The sequence below is a fragment of the Zootoca vivipara genome, chromosome 7, assembly GCF_965207765.1.
Source record: "Zootoca vivipara chromosome 7, rZooViv2.hap1.1, whole genome shotgun sequence".
In the NCBI taxonomy this organism is placed as follows: Eukaryota; Metazoa; Chordata; class Lepidosauria; order Squamata; family Lacertidae; genus Zootoca; species Zootoca vivipara.
In genome coordinates, this window is record NC_142590.1 from 57544467 (window position 1) to 57570925 (window position 26459).

At 40.9% G+C, this 26459-nt stretch overlaps 1 protein-coding gene across 1 annotated transcript in view; it reads left to right on the forward strand.

Moving 5' to 3' along the window:
* LOC118088525 (complement receptor type 2-like) overlaps positions 1-26459 on the forward strand; it is a 70957-nt gene that overhangs the window by 4475 nt on the left and 40023 nt on the right. Inside the window, exons 3-6 of the mRNA XM_088673599.1 lie at positions 1244-1435; positions 9886-9892; positions 22719-22969; positions 25276-25458. Of these exons, the coding sequence (XP_088529725.1) occupies positions 1244-1435; positions 9886-9892; positions 22719-22969; positions 25276-25458 (633 nt within the window). The remainder of the gene's footprint in view (positions 1-1243; positions 1436-9885; positions 9893-22718; positions 22970-25275; positions 25459-26459) is intronic.

Sequence of the window (26459 nt, forward strand, 5' to 3'; positions counted from 1 at the left end):
ATAGAGATCAGGGTGGTGTACATAGGTCTATGTCTCCCAATTTTATCTGCACATCAACAGCAATATGCTGTTCAGGCCAAGAGACAGTAAATGGCCCAAGGTCACCTAGGTAGATTCATGCCTTACTGTGGATTTGAACCTGGTCCTTGTCTAATCCCCCCCCCCCCGGGCAAAGGTATCTTAAGTACAATTTGACAGACGTCTGTTACGTCTACAGTATTTACATGAATGCTTTCATTTGCTTTCCAGAACATTGGCTGCATTGGTCTGTTGGACTAAAAATGATATATTTTAATACCAATTACAGTTGATATTTTTATTTTAGTGGTATGCTAGTTGCTGTGTGCATCTCATCATATCCTGTCCCTGATTAGAGATTCAGTTCTGGGTCTCTTTGCATGAAAGTTAGTACTGAATGTGGCTTACATGAATGTGGCTGGCCATAGGATTGCCCAACTTCCATATATGAGCTTTCTTCTTGCCAATACCTAGAATTTTAGTCTTTGCAGTAATAATAGGTGCTGTTTCATACAAAACTTAGTTGCTCAGTAACTTCCATATTCAAATTAATGTCATGGAGATAACTGCAATAGCATCAGCATGCCGAAGGCCTGAAATAGAAGTGTTCCAAACCACTCAGTTCTTATACAACGTTTTTAATATAAAAATAAATCATTAATGAAAAATTTCATTGGAGTGATAGAGCAAAAGCTGCAACTTTGGAATCCTTTCATTTTGCACAATGCAATAATGGGATGGGGTTAGAACCATGACAAATAGGCCAGGGTTGCAGAGTTGATCAGTGGAAGAAGTAAAAGAGAAGGTACAATACTGTGGCTGTGAACTGGATTGCACACTCTCTTTAACTTTTTCCAAGGATCTACAAACTAGCTATCAATATCTAATAGGATGCATCACACCAAGCTTTGCAAACATGACCTAAAAATCTTCCTTTTAGCCCCATCCCAGGAGAAAGCAGCAACAATGCCACCTGGATGATGAATGAATGCTCACTTGGAACAGAGAGACAGAGCTGGGTGTCATCTGCTTATTGTTGACATTTGACTCCAAATATCCTAATGGCAGCTCCCAGAGACTTCTGACAGATGTAAAATAGCATATCATTTTATAGAACATTCTGCATTTTGCAAAATAAAGTTGCACAAGTATGAATTTTTTCCCTATTTTGTGTGTAGTTTAGTACTGCTTTATATTATTTTTAATAGTTTTTGTGTGTTTTCAGCTAGAACAGCACCAGACACTACTGAACTCTATATCCATAATGGAAGAATAATCAAAGGGGAGAAAGAATACTACAACATTGGAGATGAAGTTACTATTGAATGTAATACTGGATATATTTTGATCGGATCATCTAAGATTAATTACATCGGTGGGAAGAAATGGTTGCCTAATATTCCAACTTGTGGTCTGAGTAAGCATTTTATTTCTGAAAATACTGTTATAAATCCTAAATCTCTGACTGGTGAGAGATTTGGGGTTGCAAGTGCATACCTCTATGACTGTGGTGCCTGCAAAAACATATATGGTTTTATTTACACATGCATACATACTTGTCATCGGTTAACTGGAACTGTGTTAACATTCTGGTCTATGCCTATGGGTACAGCATCCATCTCATCTCCAAGCTTAGGCACATCAGGGTACTTCTCAAGAGTCTTGCAGCTTTTGAGCAGGATACAGCAGACAACAATGACATCCATATCTAGCAAGGTATGGAGGGACCTCCACCTTAACTTTAAATGGCCAAAGCCTTTTCACAAGCAGCCAAGCTGAACAGTGGTAGTATCTGAAGATATAGTCCATGCCTATCCATGTAGACCTGTAGGAAGACATCAGCTACGGTTTGAAGGCGAATGCCTGAATGGTGAAGTTGAGGGGGCACATGGAAAAATCACTTGGCAAGCACCACTAGGCCAGGGAAGACTGGGCCAGCCTCTGGCTTATCAGCAAGGGTGGGACATCCAGAAGAGAGCTATACCATGTTCCTCCCAATAACACAGACATTGACAGACATTGACATCCATAAAGTGGCCCTTTGTGTTCACAACCTCTTGAAGAGCCATGCTGTAGAAGTTCTTTTGGATGTAGAACTCTGGACTGCAACGCTCTAGATAAAAATGTGGATATGGAATGAATCCTGGGTACCACTAGCCCATCGGAAGTCAAGCTTCCAGAAGTCTTTGGTAATGTTTATTCTGTCTCTTACTTTTATAACATCTTTCAGGTAATATTTGTTTAGTACCCAGTCAGTCTATCTGAAGATCTTGCAAGCTGAATTTACTCACCCCAAAGGTGATGTTCAGGGGCAAACAACCTTCTCTGAAGGCTATATTGTAAATTGTCAGCACTAGGCACTTCTGAACTGCTCTTTGCATCCCAAATTCCTGGTGCTGAATCACAAGTGTTCTCTCTTCAGTCAGAAGGTAGAATTTTGACATGGACATTTGAAACATGACTTAGAAACTAGTGTTGTCCCAACCATTACCATCCAGCATCGATAGCCAGATCAGGAATGTCTACTGCATTGGGTTAAATTCTGTGTTCAGATGGTTACTCATTAGTGATGCAGCAGCCATGGTGACACATCTTGCACTCAGTTAAAACTGATGCTTTTAGGGCATTGACACATGTATATTTGTATGCATGGATATTTAGTTGAAATGAAAATGTAATATCCATTTGTATGTGGAATTGGGTCTTGTTAGTGGTTGAATTGTCCACTCACAAACCCCAAGACCCAATACAATTATCAGACTGGAATTTACAGACTAAAACAAATTCAGAGTGGAAATGGTTGAGGTGCAACTATGGAACTGGGTATTTGTCTCTTAACCCAGGGCACCCCAGCTTTTGAGGCCCCTACCCACAATTAAAATTAAAAAAAATGATGAGTCAACATACAAATACAAATTAACCAACCTCATTCAACAATCAAAACCTGCTTCCTTGCTTTCTTCAGTTTCAGAGCAAGAAATCCACCTGAGGCCCATCTCAAGCAGCAGCTTCTTCCCCCACTCCCACATTTCAATTTCAGTATTTGTACCCCACCCATCTAACTGAGTTGCCCCAGCCACTGTAGGCAGCTTCCAACATATATAAAAACATAATAAAACATTACCGGTAGATGTTAAAAGGCTTCCTTATACAGGCCTGTCTTCAGATGTCTTCTAAAGGTTATATAGTTACTCATCTCCTTGACATTTGAAGGGAGGGCATTCCACAGGATGGGTGCCACTACTGAAAAGGCAAAAACCTGCTACCATGCACACATATTCAAGAAGTCCCTCAAGTAGCTGCTGCGACTGCTCCATGTGACTGGCAGACAGCAAAGCAAACATCAGTTTCTGCACTTTCTCTCCTACCCCAACACACATTCCCAGAAGCTTCTGAAGTAGTTGTTTGATATAGTTGACAGGCAACAAATTAAATTAGTTTCCTGTTTGTGAGAATCTGTAAATGGTTTGCATAATCATCAAGTATTTCATTTTAAAATGAGATTTGCAACTTTAGTATTTTACCACAGCAAAAAACAATTATAATTTGAGATTAATGAGTCATGTAAAGTCAACATTTATTCTGTTAAACCCATGTGGTTTCTTAATATAAGATAAATTTTGAAGTGCCCATTGTGTATGTATGGTGTGTGTGTGTGAAAATGAGTTGAGTAAACATACCCACCAGCTCTGATATAAAATCCACCTTGAGCTGCAGTAGTTCAGTTTATAAGCCATTTCTGATGTGGCTGCCAGTCTGAATGAGTAGCCTTTCTATAACTAGTCTTACAAGGTTTTATTCCTAGACATTTGCTTATTAGAACCATTTTCCTCTCTTTTCTAGGTGTTTTCCTGAAACTACTTATAGCTGGTATGTAATTTCTTGAAAATGAATGGGGGAAACATGGCGGTGCATTATAGTTTTTTACATACTGATATTTTATACAATTTCATATGCAAAAATATATGAAATGGTATAAAACATTGCTATGTGAAAAATGACAATAATATTATGGGATCATAGAAAGCTGGGCACTATGCAGCCAGAGATAAGCATTTTGAAGTTTCATTGTAGAGTTTAATTCTCCATATTGAAATTGGGCCTTAAAAGTGCTTATAGTCAGTTGATTATCTAGATGTTTTCCCCATTTTCCCCCCTAAATAGGAATTTCTTTTTGTTGCACTGACTCTGGATTATTCAAGGACTGTTTGTTTGTTTGTGTTTACATATAAACACAAATACTTTATTCCAAACATTTACAAAGCACCAACAGTGTGCACAATTTTTCATATTTCCGAAGCTTGGCATCAATGCTCAAATCTTTGCTCATCATTTGTCTAATCTCCTCTTTGGGTTCTTTGAGATACATATTTAAACTCAGTGGCGTTTACTCCCAAGTACAGTGGTACCTCGGGTTACAGACGCTTCAGGTTACAGACTCTGCTAACCCAGAAATAGTACCTCAGGTTAAGAACTTTGCTTCAGGATGAGAACAGAAATCGTGGTCCGGTGGCAGGGCGGCAGCGGGAGGCCCCATTAGCTAAAGTGGTACCTCAGGTTAAGAACAGTTTCAGGTTAAGAACGGACCTCCGGAACGAATTAAGTTCTTAATCAGAGGTACCACTGTATAGTTAGTATTACCCCCCTAAGGAAGCAATCCAACTAAATTTGCTGGCAAGTTTTACCTTAACATTCAAAGAGGTAGGATCATTTTCATAATAATCCTGTCTGTGAAACTGTAAATTTAGAATTTTGGCATCATAGTTATTTCAGATAGGTTCCCATAATAAAACAACAAAGAAAACAAATCACCACCAATCCCATAACAAAACAACAAAGACAACAAATCACCCTAATAATAAGTAGTTTGGTCTTAGAATGACTTCTGATCACCAAAGGACAGTTTAATGTATTTTATTGTTAAGTACATTCAAGTGTGAAATGTTTATTAGTAATATTTGCAGAGCATTTTCTATGCTGTTTTTAATTATGCATCAGTTTTATTGACCTTTTGTGGGCTTTTTTACTAGAATGGTGGTGTGTGTTTCTTCTTCTTTTTAGCATGCATATTACCTACATTGATCCCAGCATTTAAATTGGCTTTTATGACATGTCCACAAACAAGGTAAAAGTTTTCTTACCACCAAACTCCTCTTTTCCTTTCTGTTTTGCACTTCTAAGGTCCACAACATTTTATCTAAATAAATACACTCTCCTTGTAGATAATAAATTGATATTCTCACAACCTCGCTATGGGGGCTGTTTTGAAATTTTAAAGGAAATGCAGTATACTTTTTTTTTATTAAACGAGAGCTAACAAATATTGTTAACAAAAACATGTATTAATTTCCCCTTTTTTGCTGAATATTCAGACAAGGTCAAGTTACAGTATCTGAATGCTTCGTCTACCCAGGCACTGGTGTTCACTCTGTTCTGAATGGGGTTGCCCAGCCCACACATGAGGCAGGGTGAAGCCAATTGGCACCAATGCTGGTGCTGCTTTTCCACCGGCAGGTGGTCAGGCAGCACTTCTTATTTCACCTCAAGTGGCGAAATGGGACACATGGCTCCTGGTTGCAGTCTGGGGTTGCCCCTTGTTTCAGCATTGTCACTGGTTGTTCCTGTGGAGTGTGGAAACTTTGGTCTTCCAAATGTTTATGGACTTCAAGTCCTATCAGGCCCACCCATAATAGCTAGCACTTTCTCACCCCGCGGTGCTTCAGAAACTGCAGTGCCTCCAACCCCATTTCTACGCACAATTCCAAATTGTTTTAAGCTTGTTCACATCTTGGGACCAGGTACAGAAGGATAATCCTTTCTGTACATGGTCCTGTCCATACACAAATTTCTGAAGCAGAGGCCTTTTTCTGAGTTTCCCCACTATCTTATCTGAGGTCTCGTGGAAACTAGAGAAAGGGTTTTCTCCAGAATGACAGCTTAGCTGACATGTTCATTGATATAATTTTGGTGGCAGGTGATTTGAAAAATAATAATCCCAAGACTTTTAATCAAATTTACACTGCCACTGGTTTTTTTGCCAAATCATTTTTTATTCATTTTACAATAATACAATGGTAATTTCTATTACATTTTCTCCTTTTATCTTATATATTTTGGCTTTTAAAGGCCCTGACTTCCTTCAATCCTTCCTTATGATTTTCTTATAGTCATTACCAATTGCTGTATTTTAACTAATTAACCTCACCAAGACTCACTGGAAAAGACCCTGATGTTGGGAAAGATTGAGGGCACTAGGAGAAGGGGACGACAGAGGACGAGATGGTTGGACAGTGTTCGCGAAGCTACGAACATGAGTTTGACCAAACTGCGGGAAGCAGTGCAAGACAGGAGTGCCTGGCGTGCTATGGTCCATGGGGTCACGACGAGTCGGACACGACTAAACGACTAAACAACAACAACTAATTAACCACTGCTTAAAATTATAACATCCAAATTATATCATTTAAATTCCATCTCATCAATGATTTTTCTAATTTAACTTACAAAGCTTATTGCATTCCTACCAACATATTTAATTGACTGCAATTGTCTTTCAAATAACCTACGAATTTAGTCCATTCTTTGATGAATTTCTGGTCCCACCATTTTGGCCAATTCAGCATACTCCATTAACTTCATCAACCATTCTTCCTTTGTTGGTAATTCTTCTTGTTTCCATTTCTATGCTATTAAAATTCTTGCCACAGTTACTGCATATTGGAAAAGTTTAGCATCTTGTTTTTTAACATCTGTACCTATAATTCCCAATAGAAAAGCTTCAGGTTTTTAAATGTATATTTCAACATTTTCTTAATTTCATTATAAATCATGTCCCAAAAGCATTTCACTTTCTTACATTCCCAACACATATGATAGAAGGTACCTTCTTTTTCTTTACTTTTCCAACATTTATTATCTACCTTATAAAGTTTGGCTAATTTAACCGGTGTAATATACCATCTATACATCATTTTCATAACATGCTATAAAATTTATTCCTTCTTTCCATAGTTTCCCCCAGTCTTCTAACATAATATTATATCCAAAATCTTTTGCCCAATGAATCATAACCAACTTCACCTCTTCATCTTTCAACTGCTATTCCAACAATATTTTATATATTTTTGACAATATTTTAAATTTATTATTCAATATTTCTTTCTCAAACTTACAATTTAGTATTTCGAAATCCATTTTTCCCCAGATCCTCCTTAAACTTTTCATTAATTTGATAATAATGTAGCCAATCATTCACAAATTCTTTCACCTCCTCATATGGTTTAAATTTCATTTTTTACCATCGTTTTGGAGTAACATTTCATATGTTACCCAATTTTTATTCATGTTTTCTTTTTTCACACTCATAGCTTTTAACAGTGATAACCACCAGGGTGTTTCCTTTCCAATAGGTTTTAATACCTATCCCATACTTCGTAGAGAGACTTTTGGAATATGTGGTTTCCAAAACCTTTATGTACCTTCGTTTTATCATACCATAAATATGGATGCAACCCAAATCTGTTGTCATGTCCTTCTAGGTCTGATAAATCTGCCTTTTCCAGTAACATCCATTCCTTTAACCAACAAAGGCAGAAGTTGTACTACTGCTTCGTAGTACAACTTCAAATCTGGCAGGATGAAGCCACCTCTTTCTTTAGTGTCTGTTAATAATTTAAATCTTAATTCTCGGTTTCTTCCCCTGCCAGTTAAATCTTGAAATTATCTTTTGCCATTCCTTAAATGTACCTGTCCCTTTGATTATTGGAATCGATTGAAACAAAAACAACATCTTCAATAGCACGTTCAGATTACAGATATCCTACCCAAAAGTGATAGTTTCATTCTTTCCCACACTTCCAAGTCTCTCTTTATTTTATTCCACACTGTTCTATAGAAATCTCTGGTATAGATTTATATTCTTTGAGGTTAACCAAATTCCCAAATATTTAACTTTTTTGACTACCTCTATGTTTGTTTGTTGTTGGATCTTTTCTAACATTCCTTTGTCCAACTTTTTTGCTAACATTTTAGTCTTTTTCCTACTTAATTAAAAACCTGTGACTTGTCCAAATTCTTCCATTTCTTCTAATGCTGCTTTAGCATTATCTAATGGTTCTTCTTTTGTTAGTACCAAGTCATCAGCAAAGGCTTTCACTTTATGTTCCTTTCTTCCGACCGTTATTCCTTTAATTCCTTCTGTTTGCCTTGTTGTCTTCAGGAGGACTTCAAGGACCGAAATGAAAAGTAATGGCGACAGTGGACACCCTTGTCTTGTACCTTTAGTAATTTCAATATTTTCAGTCAATACATTATTCACTATGAGTTTCGCCTTTTGTTCCAAATATATTGCTTTTACACTTCTTATAAACCATTGTCCTAAATCCATTACCTCCAGATTCTTAATCATAAATTCTCAAGATATATTATCAAAGGCCTTTTCTGCATCAACAAAAATCAATGCTGTGTGCTTTCCATTCATGGCTGTCAGATATTCAATAATAATTATGGTGTTTCTTATGTTATCCTTCATCTGCCTGCCAGGTAGAAAGCCTGCTTGATCTTCATGTATTACCTCTTTTAATACATGCAAGAATACTAGCAAAAAATGTGTAATCATTATTTAATAGTGAAATAGGTCTATAATTATTAACTTGTAGTAACTCTGAATCTGGTTTAGGTATTAATGTAATATATGCTTCTTTCCATGTCTCTGGAAATTCTCCTTTTTTCAATATATTATTCATTGCTTCTTTGAGAGGTACAAGTAGGGTGGAACTGAGTTTTTTTGTAATATTTTGTAAATCCATCCGGTCCTGGTGCCTTCCCGCTCTTTAAGTTTTTAATTGCTTTCAGTACTTATTCTTCCTCAATCATCTCATTCAGTCGGTCTTTCTTGTCTGTCAGAATCTGTTGCACTTCTTTCTTATTTAAATATTCTTCCATTTTTCCTGTGTTATTCTTTCCAGTTTTTTTGTACAATTGTCTATAAAATTTTACAGAACTTTTCCTAATTTCCATCAGATTTTCTATTTATTTTTTCTTCTATTTTAATCTTATTGATTATATTCTGGGACTTCCTTTTCTTTATTTGCCATGCTAACCATTTTCCTGCTTTGTTTGCATGTTCAAAATTTTTCTGCTTCGTCCTTTTGATTTTCCATTCTACCTCTTGATTGATAATTAATGAAAATTCTTCTTCCTCTTCTTCTTCTTGTCTTAATTTATTAATTTATTACTATCTTCTTCCCGCTCCGGAATTGCCTTCACACTTGCTGCTAGTTATTCTTCCTTGTCCAGTTCTTTATATCTTCTAAGGAATTTCCTTATTTCATCCATATTCTTTAATTTGAACTTCTTCTCTTTGTAAAAAAAAAGGAGGAGATTCCTTCTGGAAATTCCCATTTAAAATAGATTTCATTTCTTCTTAATGTTTGTGTCAGAGGTCTGAATGGTTGGTGTTTTTTCAACAGACGAAGTGGGATGTCCTTAAATACAATAACCATCAATATATAATTTCTTCTCTCTATTCATGATCAAAATTCTGTTCCTCATTTCTTTGTCTTTGAAAATAATTAAGCAATCTCCTGGGAACTTTTTTCCTTTCTTATTTTTAGTTCTGATTCTAAATGCATTTAATACTGAAGCAGCCATCTCTTCCTGTCCAATTTCCAGCAATTGTGCAATCTCAGCAATTAATTTTCCAGCAATATTCTCTCCTTATGTTTCAGGAATTGATCTAAGTCTCAGATTTGTTTCTCTTTGTCTTAATTCTTGCATAGTGATAGCATCCCACATGTCTTCTTCAGTTTTGTTTACTTCTGACACAGCACTATTAAGTTTTTCATCTTCTTTTTTCAATTCCCTTAGGTCTCGTGTATGTTTCAATCCTCCTTCTACATTTTGAGTTCTTTTATCTATTTCCCTTATCGGTCCTTTCAATTATTTTACAGTCAAATCCAATTTCTAATCCATCTGTTCCAACTTATTTTCCATATTTTGTTCTTTGTTTGATGTCTTTAATATTTTTTCTAAGTTCAGCAAACATCTTCACAATATCTCCTTTACTTTCTTCTTGTTTAGATCTTCTTTCTCCTGGTGTCGCTCCTCCTTCCATTCCCTTTCTTCTCTCTGCCATCTTACAGTCCTTTTTAATATTCCAATTGTTTATGTACTTACAAATAACTCTACGAATTTTTCTACTTACAAATGGAGCTCCGTCCACCATCTTGGATGCAGTTTAGATAGGATTTTTTCTACTTATGAATTTTTAGATAGGGTTGCTTCAACTTACGATTTTTTTCTCCCAATGCATTCCTATGGGATTCGACTTACAATTTTTTTCGACTTACAAATGTGTGTTTGGAACACATTAAATTCATAAGTAGAGGTACCACTGTATAATTATTTTGTTCTATAGCTTTTTGCTGCTACCAGTAGGTGTCACCCTTCCAACCCTTCCCAATCCTTTCTCGCTCTTCCAAACAATATACCATATTTTCCGCTCTCTCTTCCCTCCTTCCCTTCCTCTCTCCTCTCACCCCTTCCTTCCTTCTTTCCTTCCTTCTCTCTCTCTCACCCACCCCTTCCTTCCTTCCTTCTTTCCTTCTCTCTCTCTCTCTTCCCTCCCTCCTTCCTTCCTCTCTCTTCCTCTCTCTCTTTCACCCCTTCCTTCCTTCTCTCTCTCTCTCTCTCTCTCTCCCTCTCTCCCTTCCTTCCTTCCTTCCTTTTTGAGGCTGTCCTCAAGGTCTGCTTGCTTTAAATCGAGGCGAGAGGAGGGACGGACAGGAGCCCCTTCCACCCCTCCTCCCAGCTCACTGTAAAGCAAACAAAGGGAGAGCCGCTTACATGCTCTGTGCAGCTCTCGCTAGAATTTTTTTTTTCTTGTTTTCCTCCTCTAAAAACTAGGTGTGTCTTATGGAGCGAAAAATATATAAAGAGGAAAAACCAGAAAAAGAAAAAGCCACCACTAGGGCAGCAAATATCACACATAAATACAATACAGTTAAAGAGAAAGGAAGGGGGGGGGAGGGAAATTAGGTAAAGTTAGTCTCCAAAGTACCAAAGTCAAAATCTATTTCTTCTGTCTCTTGTTTGGCTAATCCACACATCTTAACCTGTCTAGTAGCAAAAAACAAAAACTTGATTTAAAAAAGTAAAAAGAAAGGAGCCAAGCCTTAAATCCACAAAGTATCTTACACCTCTGTCTGTTGTTTGGCCAATCCACACTTTAAGGCAATTTAAACCAGAAAAGGAACAAAGAGCCAACGTATTCAGCCGCTTGCTGGCCCAATCCAAACCGTTCCAGAGCAGGTAGCAAGAGGAAGAGGAATAAACAAATAGCCAGATGAGGCAAAACACCAAGAGCGGGCAGGGGGGGGGTATTTTCCTCCGCTCTCTTCTGATCTCTAAGGCATTTAAATCCAAATTCCAATGTACAAGTCTTGCAGGTCTTTTTTGCTACTTTAGTAGCTTGTTTAGTATCTTTTACTGCTTGTTTGGCAACTTTGTGTCTTATTTTAAAAGTCTGTCAATGTATCTTCCAGAGTTGCGCAGTTGAAATAAAAACAAAAGTAAAAGGGAAGCTCCTCTTCCAGCGGTCTCCCGAGGCTCAACAATGAAAGTAAATCCCCAGTTTTGCAAATTGTTTCCCCTTTATATTTGCACTCAAGACAGTTGCAAATAACATAAACAAAAAAAAGTTTTGTTATTTTTTTACAATCTATTTTTATTAATTTTCCAATTAAAATACAACTATATCACATCCATTATTCCAAATTATACAAATCCATATCAATTAAACCGAATATTATACCAAATCATATACAATTTTGGAGTTCCCATGCTTCAAAAAATTGGGGTTTTCTCGCAACTGCTTACTGTCGTCTTTATTCTAAAGTCCAAATAGTCACTCATAATCCATGATAATCTCGATCTTCCCCTGCAGTCACTAAAATATTTTCTTCTTTCATCCATTCATCCGATTTTTCCACCGCTGCTGAAATAAGCATCAAATGAGATTTCCCATATATTCATTCTCCTGTGTGAGTTTTAATCAGTCCGGCCTCCCCCTAAATCCCCATAAATCCTCTTTGTCTGGAGTGCTTTCTTCTTGCGTAGGTCTTTCAACACAAAACAGTGCCATCTTGAAAAGCTCAGATCACTTTCGTTTTCTTCTCGACGTTTTTTTTGCAGACGATCATAGTAAAATTTACAGCTTTCCGGGCATAGGCACAGCTGTCACATTATGTAGAAACTCTTAACAGATTTATAGCTCTCCTTGCCCTATAGCTGAACTTAACTTCAGATCGCTGTTCAAATTCCAAGTGCGTCACACCTCATAAATCCAAACGCTTCCAGCCGCACTCCGATTGTCCAGTTGGAGGGGGGGCCCTCTCTTCAACAGTTTTACAGCTTCTAACCATATCATATCAATAGTTTTATAGAGTCTAACTCACACAGTTAAGTTCCATTTCTCATTTGTTCCAAACAAACAGGACATCACGTCCGGGAAGGTATAAAATAACTCGTAGAGTGTATGAAAGAATAAAGAAGACTCACTTCCCTTCTCGTGGCGTCCCAATCAATCTTTCTTGCCGATGATATACTCCCTCACTCCTCACGCTCAGCAGCGAAGATTCCTTGGCAATAAACAGAGCTTCTGCCCTTCCTTTTCGAAGCACGTCCATGAATTTAAGCCCAATTATCTTCTTTGATCATGGAGATCCCGCTACGCAGGTCGGCGTCCGGGGAGCTCCGCTCCTCCATAAGTGCTTTCAGCCCTGGCCCCCCCGCCCCTTGAACAGTCGGGGTGGGTTTAGGGGCATCTGCGGGCCTGCGGCCCTCTCCGTAACCCCCGGAGAGGTGGGGAGGTTGCCATTTACTCCCCTAGCAACCGCCAAATTCCTTATGAAGGTCGGAAAGATGGAAAAAGGGTCAGCCATTCCTGCGACCGGAACCGGAACTCCCCCCAAAAAAGTTTTGTTGTGGGTTAAATAAAACAAAAGAAAAGCTTTTAGCTCTGCAGAAAGGTTATACCAGGGGTCCCCAGACTTACCGCGCAGTGGGCTGGTGCCCGCTGCGCCGACCGCGCGGCGGGCCGGAGGGCGGGGGAGTGCGCGCCCGTGCGCATGCGCACACGCACACGGGCGGGGGGGAAATCGCCGAAAATCACTTGTGCGCATGCGTATGGGCCTCCCCCGACCCGGAAGTGCATCGGAAATGACCTCTTCTGGGTCGGGAGAGGCCCATACGCATGCGCAAAAAGGATTTTCGGCGATTTTTTGCCGATTTTTCTGATCGTCGCCGCGCCGCGCGCCGTAAGAGCGGGCGGCGGCAGCGGGCGGCGGGGGTCGTCGCGGGCCGGATTGGGAGGCCAATTGGGCCGCATCCGGCCCGGGGGCCGTAGTTTGGGGACCCCTGGGTTATACAGAGCATGTTAATCACAGTCGGGGTTGACCTCCTTTTTTACCCCCACTGTCCTCTGAATCGTTATTGTCCAAATTAGTTATTTTCACCAACCTTTTCAAATTCAGATCCAGATTTCTTTTTGTTTGAGAATCAGTCTCTGAGCTGGGGAAACTCGAGGCTGTGTTGCTTGTGAGTAGAAAATGGCAACCTGTGCCAGAGCCTCAATCCCTCTAGTCTTCTTGCCCCAAAAAGGGGTGACTCGGGTGGTGGAGAGACCTTCCCAGGGCACTGCTGGGTACCCAGTCCCCAGTCAATCATTTTGGGGTTTTCAGGGGGTTGCGGCACCCTTGCAAACTCCCCCATTTCTCGTGAGTAACCGGATTCTCCCCGCAGGCTCCTCGTGGCTCCCCTCATGGCTCCTCATCCCAACATGAAGTCTACTCTGCCACCTCTAGTCTTCAACAGGCTATCAAAATGGAGAACAATGTGGCACATGAATAAAGTCACAGAAGTCATTAATGCTGTCTTGCCAGTAGCAAGAAAGGAAGGAGAGGCAGAATCAGAGCAAGCATACCAGATAGAAAGCACAAGTCTGGAGGAAAACCAAACCAGTCTTTTCCAGTGAGCAGTTTCCAGTAACAGAGCCAAGGGGACAGTGTATGAGGCAGATTTGACATAATCTTCACAACATGAAGAGCCAATCAGTGAAGGCAACTGGGTAGACTCATCTTATTATTCTCTTTATTTTCCTCCCCCTTCTTTTGACCCTGACTATGGTGGCCCTTTACTTACATGTTACAGGACAGAGTCAGTACTCTGTTGAGGAACTCAGCAAAAACCACTGTACCGACTGTACAGGTAAGATCTCATAGTGCTGCATCTCACAGTAAACCTTTGTGTGAACTGCCCCTTTCTCCTGCTGATTGAGCATAAGATTTCTGACCGGTATATGCTACAACATGTAGTTTTATGAAGAAAGCAACAAAGGCACCTATTATGCAATAGGCCCTTCTGAAATTGCAAGATTTTGAATCTAGGGCAATAATCACCTTAAAAATAAAATAACAGCATCAGTGAAACACTGTTCAGTTTGTTCTACTTTTCTTTCTTTAAAATGTGTCCACCTTTTGTTTCTTTAAAACCTACTTTTTCATCTTTTGCTAATAGTGTCTTATTCTTGTCATTAAGTAAAAACACACATGCAAGGAAGTATGACAGTTCACAAATTATAGTGTATCTCAAACCTAATTTACTCAGGTAAAGGTAAGTGCCTGGTTCAGATTCTATGGAAACTTAGATGCAGTTGCACATACTTAAATCCTTACCAACATTATTTAAAAGAAAAGTCTACTTCAGAAGAGGTATTCTAGGAGAAGGAAGGAAAGAAGTGGATTCCCTTGCCCACTAATTCTTTAAAACAGGCCTCAAAAGTGAACACATGTGAAATGGGAAGAGAGATATGAAGCTGAGAAGCAGCAGGCTTTGGGGAAAGTTAAAAAGGTAAAGGGACCCCTGGCCATTTGGTCCAGTCGTGATCAACTCTGGGGTTGCGGCGCTCATCTCGCGTTCCTGAGATCCCTGAAGTCCAGCATTTTGTCTCTAGGAGCAGCTGGCTCAGAAACACAGTATGATGATGTTATCCATCCCCATTTTTGTCCACAGTATCTGTACTCAATAATATTTCTTTGTGATCTCTGTGCAGTCCTTCATATGGGTTATGTGTCTGCATAGGGTAGCATTTGGAACCTTATAGGATAGGTTTCCCTAACTTCATGCCCCCCAAATACTTTGGGACTGCAAATCCCATAATCCCTGAGGATTGGTCATGCTGGCTAGATCTGAGTGCAGTTGCGATCCAGTTGGGCAAGGCACTTAAAACATTTTTGGTGCGAGGTTTCCCTTCAGCTCACCTTATCAAGCAGTATGCCATGTTTTCCCTCAGCTCCTTCTTAACCACTGCAGTGGCCCCATATTTGAAACAAGAGGAAAGATGCATCTTGGTTGTTAGGAAGAAAGGAAGGGCAAAGGGAGAATCTAGTAGGTATTTTGGAGATTCTAAGGATTATTAGAAAATCTTACAGAAGCTGAAAAGTGCACTAAAGGGGAGAAAACAGCAGCTTGTTATGACCCCAGCCTAGTGTCCAATAACTCATTCAACAATCACATTTCAGACTTAGCTTAGCGCTCATTGTGATTTTACATTTTGCCTTATAGCTTTCCTCCTGTTAGGGCTAGAGACTTACTTATTCTTTTTAAGTGAAAGCTCCAGAGTTTGGGTCCCATTGCAGGCTTGGGCGCTGGTGCAACTGTATGATGATAAATATGGCCATGTGGTTGGCATGGAAGAGTGTGCCTTCAGGGATGAGGTCAAACCATTGGAATTACAGTGCCTGCTGTGGCTGTATGCCTCCCGCATTGTTTTTTCTGCGTTAGCAGCACCGAAGTAACCTCTCTGGGGAGCCAGCAGGGGCATACCTAGGGGTTGGTTATGTTGGCTCCCATCAAGGGCGCAGGCCCAGCAGGGTGCAAAAAACTGTGCTTCTTCATTCTGAGTCAGCGTCGCTAGGAGCCTCCCCACCCACCCACTCCTGGGGTCACTCTTCCGCTGCTCTGGGTGGCCATCATCTATTTGCCAAGGGTGCAAGGGATGAGGGTGAGAGCTCCAGTACAATTCCTTGCCAAGGGAGTCTGTGAAATGTCTTTGGGCACCAGCCAGGGCAGTGTGAATGTGTGGTAGTGGCCCAAAGGGTCATAATGAATGTGATAATGTGAACCCCTATAAATCCTTGAATATGCTTCTAATAGAGAAGTTATGGTAACCTGTTGCTTTATGAAACTGATGATTTGGCAAGTTGCAGTCCCACACTGGGACAGAAGGACAGCTAATATGCAAATCACGATGATACAGCTCATAAGCTAGAACGGGTCAGCAAACTTTTTCAGCAGGGGGCCGGTCCACTGTCCCTCAGACCTTGTGGGGGGCCGGACTATATTTTGAAAATAAATATGAACAAATTCCTATGCCCCACAAATAACCCAGAGATTAATTTTAAATAAAAGCCCACATTCTATTCATGTAAAAGCATGCTGATTCCCGGACCATCCGTGGGCCGGATTTAGAAGGCGATTGGGCCGCATCCGGCCTTACTTTGGAAACCCCTGAGCTAAGTTGATACATGATGTGAATGGCTACACGTAACACAGGTTCCCAACATGCATACTAACACAATGTGGGAATCAAAGTTTAGTTGGCAATGCCTATTGCGCATGTGTATTAAACATGAAATGAGGTAATGATTTACATGAGTGGTTAAAATTGAAATATGAAATAAGGTAATGATGTAAATGATTGGTTAAAATTGAAATCCTTTATTTGAAATGTTATAAATACCCCTGCCTGGACCTTTGGGCGGGGTTGCAGTTTTGCGAAAAGATTTGACTGTAACCTATTGCTTTGCAATAAACAGCAATGGACTCCTAACTGCTATTGTCTCTGAGTTTTATTGGCGTAACTCAGAAGATAAGCCATTTTTGGCTTGCAACAAATGGAAGTCCAGGGCTGCCCAGACATGACCCCCTCTTGGCCTTGTATTCTACAACTAATTATGGGTGAGTGCATCAAATATGTGTGCAGACAGCCATAATTCTGCAAATGTTGCTCACAGGATTGTAATAGATTTAGGGGTATGCTGTAAGGAAGCACATCTTTATACAGTGGAACCTCGGTTTATGAACACCTCGGTTTATGAATTTTCAGTTTACGAACGCCGCGGACCCATATGGAACGGATTAATTTACGGATTAATTTACTTTCCATTACTTTCAATGGGAAAGTTCGCTTCAGTTTATGAACGCTTCAGTTTATGAACAGACTTCCGGAACCAATTACACCCATGCTTCGGGTTAAGTACGCTTCAGGTTGAGTACTCCGCAGACCCATCTGGAACGGATTAATCCACTTTCCATTACTTTCAATGGGAAAGTTCGCTTCAGTTTATGAACGCTTCAGTTTAAGTACTCCGTGGACCGTCTGGAACAGATTAATCCACTTTCCATTACTTTCAATGGGAAAGTTCGCTTCAGTTTATGAATGCTTCAGTTTATGAACAGACTTCCGGAACCAATTGTGTTCATAAACTGATGTACCACTGTAGTAACTTGCTCCTGTATGGCTGAATCATCTATTGAACTACGTTCATCTGCTTCATGTTCTTCCTATTTCTTGTTGCTTCTACTGTTACACAGAAAACAACTGTAATGAACCAAATAAATTTCATAGCATACAACCAAGAGTTCACAGGGGAATAGGTAGGGGAAATGGCACCACTTTTAACAATCCCAGTTGTGGCCATGGTTGCAAAAACAAACTAGTATATATATAAACCTGGGTGTAAACATTGTTCTTCCTCAGCCTCTCTCCCACAATACAGTATGTATATCCTGCTTTTCTAGTTATAGTCAGTTTGCCTAACAATCTAGTTTAAGACACTCATAAAACAGATATTCAATTATATCTCAAAATTGAGATATAATTTCAGTTTTGTAATGCTCAAGGAAGGTTTCCAAGTGCCTCCACACCAAAATGGATGGAGCCTGTCAAATGTGTCCAAGGAAGATATTTTACTATTCCGGGATAAGACAACACGAGGGAGAAGCGACATTGGCATAACAACACTGGATTACTTCGGATGTCCTGTCATAACCTGCCAGAGAGGTTCCCCCCTGCCCCACAAACAACGCGATAAAATTATGCATTGTATTTGCACTGGTAAGGAATTCTTTAAAATGTTTCAAAACTCTGTAAAAAAACAAACAAACCAAGACAAGCACGTTTCCCACACTCAATAATGCTTGAATATGAGAATCTTTGCTTCTATTTTTTTTTCCAGAGCCACGGCAAAATTGTTGTAAGTAGAATTGGAAGCCTACTTCCTCTCTAAGGGCAAGCAGAAAGGCCGGTAGCACGAGCGGAGCAGCGTTCGGCGCGCGCCTCCCGACGGCCACACGGCTCCCTCCCAACGTCCTTCCCCGCCCCCCACTTCGCATGTGCAGTTGAGGCACTCGGCTTTCGCTGCCGCTTTCTCAGTTCGGCATTATGCTGCGGCTGCTGTGGGGGCTTCTGCGGACTCGCCGGCTCTTGGGGATGTCGATGCTGTTGCTGCTGCCTCAGAAACTGGTGGGTGAGTACGAGGAAGGCAGGCGACGGCGACGACGGAGCCTCTAGCGGCCTCTAGCGACAGCTGAGCCTCCCTTTCTCCACGCCACCTGTCCCTTCCCCTACCGCCCGCTCGCCTTCCGGAGAGGCTTCGCAAAACGCGGCGCGCGAGTGGGCGGGTCTTTCAGGCGCCTGAGGTAAACGCGAATGTCCTCCCGCAGCCCGCCAGGTGGCGCCGAGGTGTCCGTCCTCCTCAGCCGAGAGGCGGTTGCGCGCCGCGCGCCGCCCGCCGCATCCCACTCAGCGGCCTTCGTCGGCAGAGCCAATTGGGCTGCCCATCATCCCAAGAGGACTTTCTCGGTCAGGCTGCCTTTCTTACTCCCGAGGAAGCACGCATGGGGAAGACCTTGGTGCCTCCCAGAGGGGTCTTTTATGGCGATTGACACAATAATAGTGCAACTATGCATTGCACTGTCTAGGATTTTTTTTAATGAAATTGATTTTTAAAACCTTAAAAAGCAGCAGCCAGGAACCATATTTCCCCCACTCAATAATAGAGTACTTCGATGCGAGAGAGCATGATTTCTGCACTTTTTTCAGAGTGATGGAACAGTCCACCAACATATCACAGATACGATATACTGTAATCCTGGATTTCCACCGCTGTCTTTCGCAGCAAGCTGTCATCTTCCACTGAAAAAGTACAGCCTGCAAAGGATCCATCCCGCACTCTAGGTGGGAAATGCTATAGGGGGGGAAACAGGGAACACGAGCTGAAAAGCGAGCATCGCGTGTCGCTCCCCGCAACGCGGCCCTTAACCGAACGCTTTTACGCCACTCGCCCGCGCAGTTGTGAGCCTTCCTTCTCGCGCCGTCGCCGCTCGCCAGCTCAGCGTTATGCAACGGTCGCCCTGGGGGCTTCTGCGGACTCGCCGGCTCTTGGGTTTGTTGATGCTGTCCCTGCTGGCTCAGGGATTGGAGGGTGACTACGAGGAAGGCAAGTGACGACGAAGCCTCTAGCGACCGCTGAGCCTCCCTTTCTCCCCGCCACCTGTCTCTTCCCCTCCCGCCCGCTCGCCTTCCCGCCGTCTCTTCTTGAGCTTAGAGAGGCTTCGCAAAAAGCGGCGCGCGAGTGGGCGGGTCTTTCTTTCAGGCGCCTGAGGTAAACGGGGATGTCCCACCCCCGGTAGCCCGCTAGGTGGCGCCGAGGTGTTGGCCCTCCTCAGCCGAGAGGCGGTTGCGCGCCGCCCCACTCAGCGGCTTCCGTCGGCAGAGCCAATTGGGCTGCCCATCATCCCAAGAGGACTTTCTCGGCCAGGCTGCTTTCTTACTCCCGAGGAAGCACGCATGGGGAAGACCTTGGTGCCTCCCAGAGGGGTCTTTTATGGCGATTGACACAATAATAGTTCTGTGGTGCTTCCCTAAATCATAATAATTTTTTAAAAAATAACGAATTTGGATGACCTAATCCAAATTCGGATCCAATTTGGATGACCTAATCCAAATCCTCGAGTGAGAGAACAAACAGTGTTGCAGAGGCTCAAAGAGAGTGTGAGAGTAAAGAGATCAATCCGAAGGAGCATTTCTTTGATGCTCGCCAATCTGCTGGCCATCTCCCAACTATTTAAGGGGCTGTCACATGGAAGATGGAGCAAGGTTGTTTTCTTCTAATCCAGGGGGGTAGAACCCGATCCAATGGATTCCAGTTACAAGAAAAGAGATTTCGACTAAACATCAGGAATAACTTTCTCTTCAACAGTAGAAGGGAGTCCCTCTTTCACTGGATGCTTTTAAGCAGAGGTTGGACAACCGTCTGCCGTGTATGATCTAGTTGGGTTCCTGCATTGCAAGGGGTTGGACTAGATGACCCTCACGGTCCTTCCTACTCTACAATTCTATGATTCTATGAAATCTAGGATAGTGTGGCAGGGGGTTTCAGCAGGCAGTTACAGGTATGCGTATTGGTTTGAAGTGAAAGAGTATGGCTGAAAACCTTTGCAGGCTCAAGCAGTGTTGAAACGTGATGAACATCAATGGTCACAAATGAACAAAATGAATAATAAAAAGGACATCTGCAAGGCGCCCCTGTAGCTTTTAACATGGAGCTGACCATTTCTTACATGGTTGCAGAACTTGTGTAAGAAAAGCTTTGCAGAGTTAAGCAACACCACTTTGATTTTTTAAAAATAAATATATTGTTGTATATAAAATCATCTGAATAAAATTAAAAAATAAACAAAAGTCCCCTTCCAATCCTGGTTTCTCAGTGGCCATCTAAATAGCTTTGGGAGCTCAAAAACAGTGAAGTAACACTCTTTGCTGATGATCCCCAGTGGGTGTTATTGTGAGCCATACGCTTCAGATAGTGGAAGTACTACTGTATACCCATTACTAGCCTTAAAGGTTAAGGTACTTGTTAACCTTGCTCATTTTGTATCCATTCACAGCTATTCTGTTTATTTATTTTGATGTTGAAATGCCAGTTCATCAGTGAAACATTGCTACAATACACATATAATTATATTACTAAATAATATTCCATGTCTTCATTATTTATTTAAATCTGAATGGCGTCTGTTTGATTATCAGTGCTTTCAAAAATAAGTTCTGTGGAAATGATATGATACCAATTCAATACCAATTCTTGCAATAGTAGTCCAGTAATCCAATTTCAGATTGGATGATATATGTAATGTAGCTGTAACTGGCTTCTAGTTTTCAGTCTAATATTCCATACATTTCCTTCAACTACAATTCTATGCATAGCAACATAAGACTAAGTTTCAGTGAAATAGAGTGAGGCTTATTTTTAAAGTAAACATGGATTGTATTGTTGGTCACAGAACCCTGCTTTGGTATTACAGCCTTGGGCATTGTAAATGGTGATGTTTCTGCATCAAATGTGTATAGCAACATATGTGAGAAGTGCGTGCTTACAGTATCTATTTAGCATTGTTTCACTGAGGCTGGAAATAGTAGGCTAATTAGTCATGACTTCCCAGCATACATATATGGGTTGAAACAGAATTGTTTTATATTTGTAATAGGTTGGTGGGATACACAAAACTTTGTGGAAGTTTTATTGTGTTTAGACTTTGGTTTTATTTCAGCTTTCTTTTATGATCTATTCATTTACCGTATTTACTTTAAATATTTGACCTTCTCTTTTTCTCTTTCTTGTTTGCTGTCCCTCACTTGTCCATGGCCAAATCTTTGCTGTTCATTTTACCACATTGCAGATATACATACCTTCTTCTCGATTACCTATTTTCTAGTCACCTTTCACCTTGATCGTACAATATTCTCTGATGTTGTGTTATCGACCCTTGGTCCCCTAATCTCTGTCAAGATCTGGACTCCAACAAGTCTTGAAGAAGATTAAAGTAGCCTGAATATGGATTTATATACAGTAATACCAAGTACTTGATATTAAGGTCTTTCACAGGGCAGGGCTTCCTCTGCTTGGCTTGTTGCTGCTGCTGCCGCCACCTACAGCTTCTGGTTCCTGGGAGCAAATGCAAGAGACACTGAGGGGAATGGAGTTCACTACCCTCTACTTCAGTCCTCAGATGTTCTGTTACTTTCCCTCAGCTGATTGCAGGGTTGGGCAGAATATGAAAATACATAGATAAAAAGCTTTTCAGTCTTGCATTTTTAAAAATGTGGTCTAGAATGTTGTTAATTCAAAAACGGGGGAAAATACACAATTGAGAAGTTGCAACCCAGCAATTTGTGCTGTACATTTATGACTAGTACCAAAGAAGTGGGATTTGTATACATCTTCCCTGCCTGCATAGCAGCAGGCACAGAAGGGGTAGCACCAGCACATGTCTCCTCCTCCTTTGCCCTTCTCCTTTGGGGGACATTCCAGCAGGAACTCTTCATCTGAAATGTAGAAGACTTGTACAGTATAAGGGAGCATCAGTGCTAGTTTTGCTGGAGTTCACACAGGAGGAGGTCTAAGGAGATTGAGCTTTAAACTGAAGGTGTCTGCTAATACACAGTAGTTCATGCACTCATCCTGAAACACTTTCATATGGGTATTATGAAGTGTTACATGTTCATTCTGTTAGTTATACCCCCTCCCCCATATTTGTTCTGTTGGTTGACGTGACAAAAATCTTAATATTAAATATAGCAAAGTTGTGAATAAAATTTTCAGTTCCAAGGTTTTCTGTAACATTTTAAACTATTATCTTTTTAAAGTGTTTGGAGAGGGCTGCAAAGTGGCTGACTTACCAAAGTTTACATTTTCTGAGGTCTATGAAGAACTTATTGGCCATGCTGTAATATACCAATGCAAAGAAGGTGCTGTAAGATTGCCTGGTAAAGGCACCACCACTTACTGTCGTAATGGCTCCTGGACAGATTTGGAAGACCCATGTAAAGGTATGTGCTGCTTGATTATTATTATTATTATTATTATTATTATTATTATTATTATTATTATAAAAAACCTGGTTATTTCTAAAAGCTTACTCTAATTTTTCAGGCTTCTACATGACAATACTGTCTGGTATAAGCCAGATTTCCCTATTAACATCTGAACCAGGAAATTCATTCTAGGAAAATAAATGAGGATACGGAGTGATGTTTACTTCCTCATTCTTGAAGCTCTGTAGTCTGTGTTCCCAAATATTCCCAAATTCGTGACTCCACATGTAACCTATTAAAGAATCACAATTTATGGTCATTACCCAACCCTGCTAATTTTAAGTCTGTTTTATTATGGTTGTTCCCATTTGGTGTGGAACACAAAATTCCACAATTTACTTGTGGAATCCAGTAAGTTGCTCCCATTCCTTGAGATGCCTGTTTTGTCTACAGTGACACCTTAGTTATATCCCATTTGGATTACTGTAACATGTTCCACGTGGGGCTGTGTTTGAAAAGTGCTCAGAAACTTCCAACTGGCTTGAAGAACTGCAGCCAAATTGTTGACCAGGGCTGGTTATAAAGGTAAAGGTAAAGGGACCCCTGACCGTTAGGTCCAGTCTCAGACAACTATGGGGTAGCGGCGCTCATCTCGCTTGACTAGCCGACATGCTTCCGGGTCATGTGATCAGCATGTCTAAGCCACTTCTGTCGAACCAGAGCAGCGCACAGAAATGCCATTTACCTTCCCGCCGGAGTGGTACCTATTTATCTACTTGCACTTTGGAACTGCTAAGTTGGCAGGATCAGGGACCGAGCAACGGGAGCTCACCCCGTTGCGGGGATTTGAACCGCTGACCTTCTGATCGGCAAGCCCTAGGCTCTGGTTTAGACCACAGCGCCACCTGCGTCCCTAGGGCTGGTTATAGGGAGCATTCAACTCCCTGTCACAACAGCTGAATGGCTACTGCTCTGTTTCCAGGAAGAATTAATAGTGCTGATTATGACATATAAAACCCTATACAGCTTAAGTCCAAGCTATCTGAAAGACCATATTTCTGCATACAAATATGCCTGGTTTTGATATCTTATGGGGAGGCCCTTTTCTCGGTCCTGCCACCCTCACAGGCATGCTTTGTAGGGATGTAGGAGAGGGGCTTATTGGTGGCTGCTCCCAGGCTTCAGAACTGCTTCCCTTGGGAAACTAGACTGGCTCCCTCCTTGTTGTCTTGGTAGGTGAATACTTTTTGGGAACTGACTGCTTTTAATAAAAGGTCTGGGGCTGTGTTGTTTTTTATTGTCATTATTTGTATGGTTTAAAAATCAATGTTAATGTGTTTAAAGTAACAATAGTTGCATGATATATTTTGGATTTTTCTATGTTGTCTGGTAATAGTTTCACTTATTTGCTAACTTGTTCATTTTTTTAAATGAATTTCCTGTGCAGTCCCTCCAGACATTATTGGTGGATCTCACAACAGGACTGAGTCTTATCCTTATGTAATAGTGATACAATACCATTACAATGATACTTTCTTGCTTCCATTTTTTGGTGATATTGTTGCTAATAATGGTAAAGCACTGTGGCGAGGGAAACCCCCCCAAATGCACAGGTTGAATTTTCTTTTTACAGCAGTTTTTCTTTCATTATGTTTATTTAAAAAGCCTGCTGTCCTGTTAGGAACTTATGCACTACTGTGTTGAATACCCAGATCGCTGATAGGATTTTCTAAATACATAGTTGTTTTATGTTCCCCACATCCGCGAGTAGTCCAAATGTTAGCCACAATGCTTACCCAGGTTTGTCTTCCTTTCGGAGGAGAAATCCTTGGTGATGTCTGGTGTTCTTTTAATGATTTGTTTATTGTCAAGTATACAAGTAGACCAGAGGTGGAGGGAAACAGAATGCACATTCCTAATAGGGCATTGGAATTGCTGTTCACCCGCTGCCCACCAACGTATCTCTCTCATTATTCCTGATTCAAAGAGATGCTAGTTAGTTAGGTGTCAGTGACAATCACATACGCAGAATTACATTACATTTCTTGTTTTCCCAATAACTGTTTGATTGCTGGGAATATGTATTTTTTTTCAGCTGTGCAAGTGCTAATCACACAGGGAAATAGTTTGGATCCCTGGCAGGAGATGGACTAATTTTCGCAACCACTAATCCTGCACAGACACTACAAAAGCATTCTTCAAACAGTAAAACAGATTATTTTAAAAAAATAAGCTTCATCACAAAATATCCCATCTTTAAGGAAATAGAAATGCACAGATTCTATTTTTTAAAAAGTTTTGCTTTTTAATCTTACTTTCAGCGGTTATATGTGCAAATCCAGTAGTTCAGGATGGAATAGAATTAAGTGGATTAAGAGATTCCTATACTTATGGCAACCGTGTTACACTTGAATGTAAAATTGGATACTTCATGATTGGAAGTCATTACATTCTCTGTGAGAAGAACGGTACTTGGGTCCCTAAAGTGCCATCCTGCAAAAAAAGTAAGATTTTGAAGGGGGGAAAATCACTGGATTTACATTTATATTTTATGATTCAACAATAAAGAAGCTGTTTAAACTCAGAGAAATGCTGTGTTATAAAAGAGTAAATACTGTATCATGTAGAGTTTTAAGCTGAAGTGTATATATTGAATTTCTTCTCTATTTTTGTCTCATGTAGGGATCTTGGCCAAGTTAAGAGAACACTAGTGTAAAAATGGTGCACTAATGCAGAAGGAGAGGCAGCCCCAAATCAAAAATATTTATTCAACACATTTATTTCTGGCGTCATTCAGGCACTGGGTTGGGTGATAACCCTTGTCCAGGACAAGGCAGGAGCGAAAAGGTTTCAGGAAAGTGGGATGCTCCTAGCACCAGTTTTTCACTCCTGCCTTGTAGTGAAGCAGTCAGCTATCTTCACTCCCACATTACTTCTACTTTCAGCCAGCAGCTCTTATCTCTCTACCTATTTTCCTTGCATCTTCTCTGTTGTTAGCCAGTATTTACCTTTAATCTTTATATTTGCATTGTTTTTACTTTATCTCCTTTGAACTCCAGATGAGGTCACTGAACAAAGCTGCAAGTTCAGTCAGTGAGGTTATAGACAGTAGCAGTTCATGCGACTGAGTGGAACGGGGTTCAAGCAGGATAGTGTTGGGGCTTTGTGTGTAGTGATCGGAGTCCTGGATGGGGGGGGCAGGGGGGAAGAGGGGAGATAATTTCATCAGGCAAGCAGAAATGTGCTGACAGAGTGAACTCCTTAGCACCACTTTGAATTCCAGCCAATATGAATTAGACAGTCAAGGAGGATGACATGAGAATGTTTCCTTCTTTCAAAGTTCTGGAACTTTCCCACATGCATGCCTAGTATGTGCACATTCTGAAATCAGCCTTGCAAATAAATCTATTAAAATGTCTATCTTAAAAGAGAGTATATGTAGCCTCAGTGGTCACACAGATGTAGGTTATGCATTTGTGTCTGAAAAGATAACGCTTCTTCACCT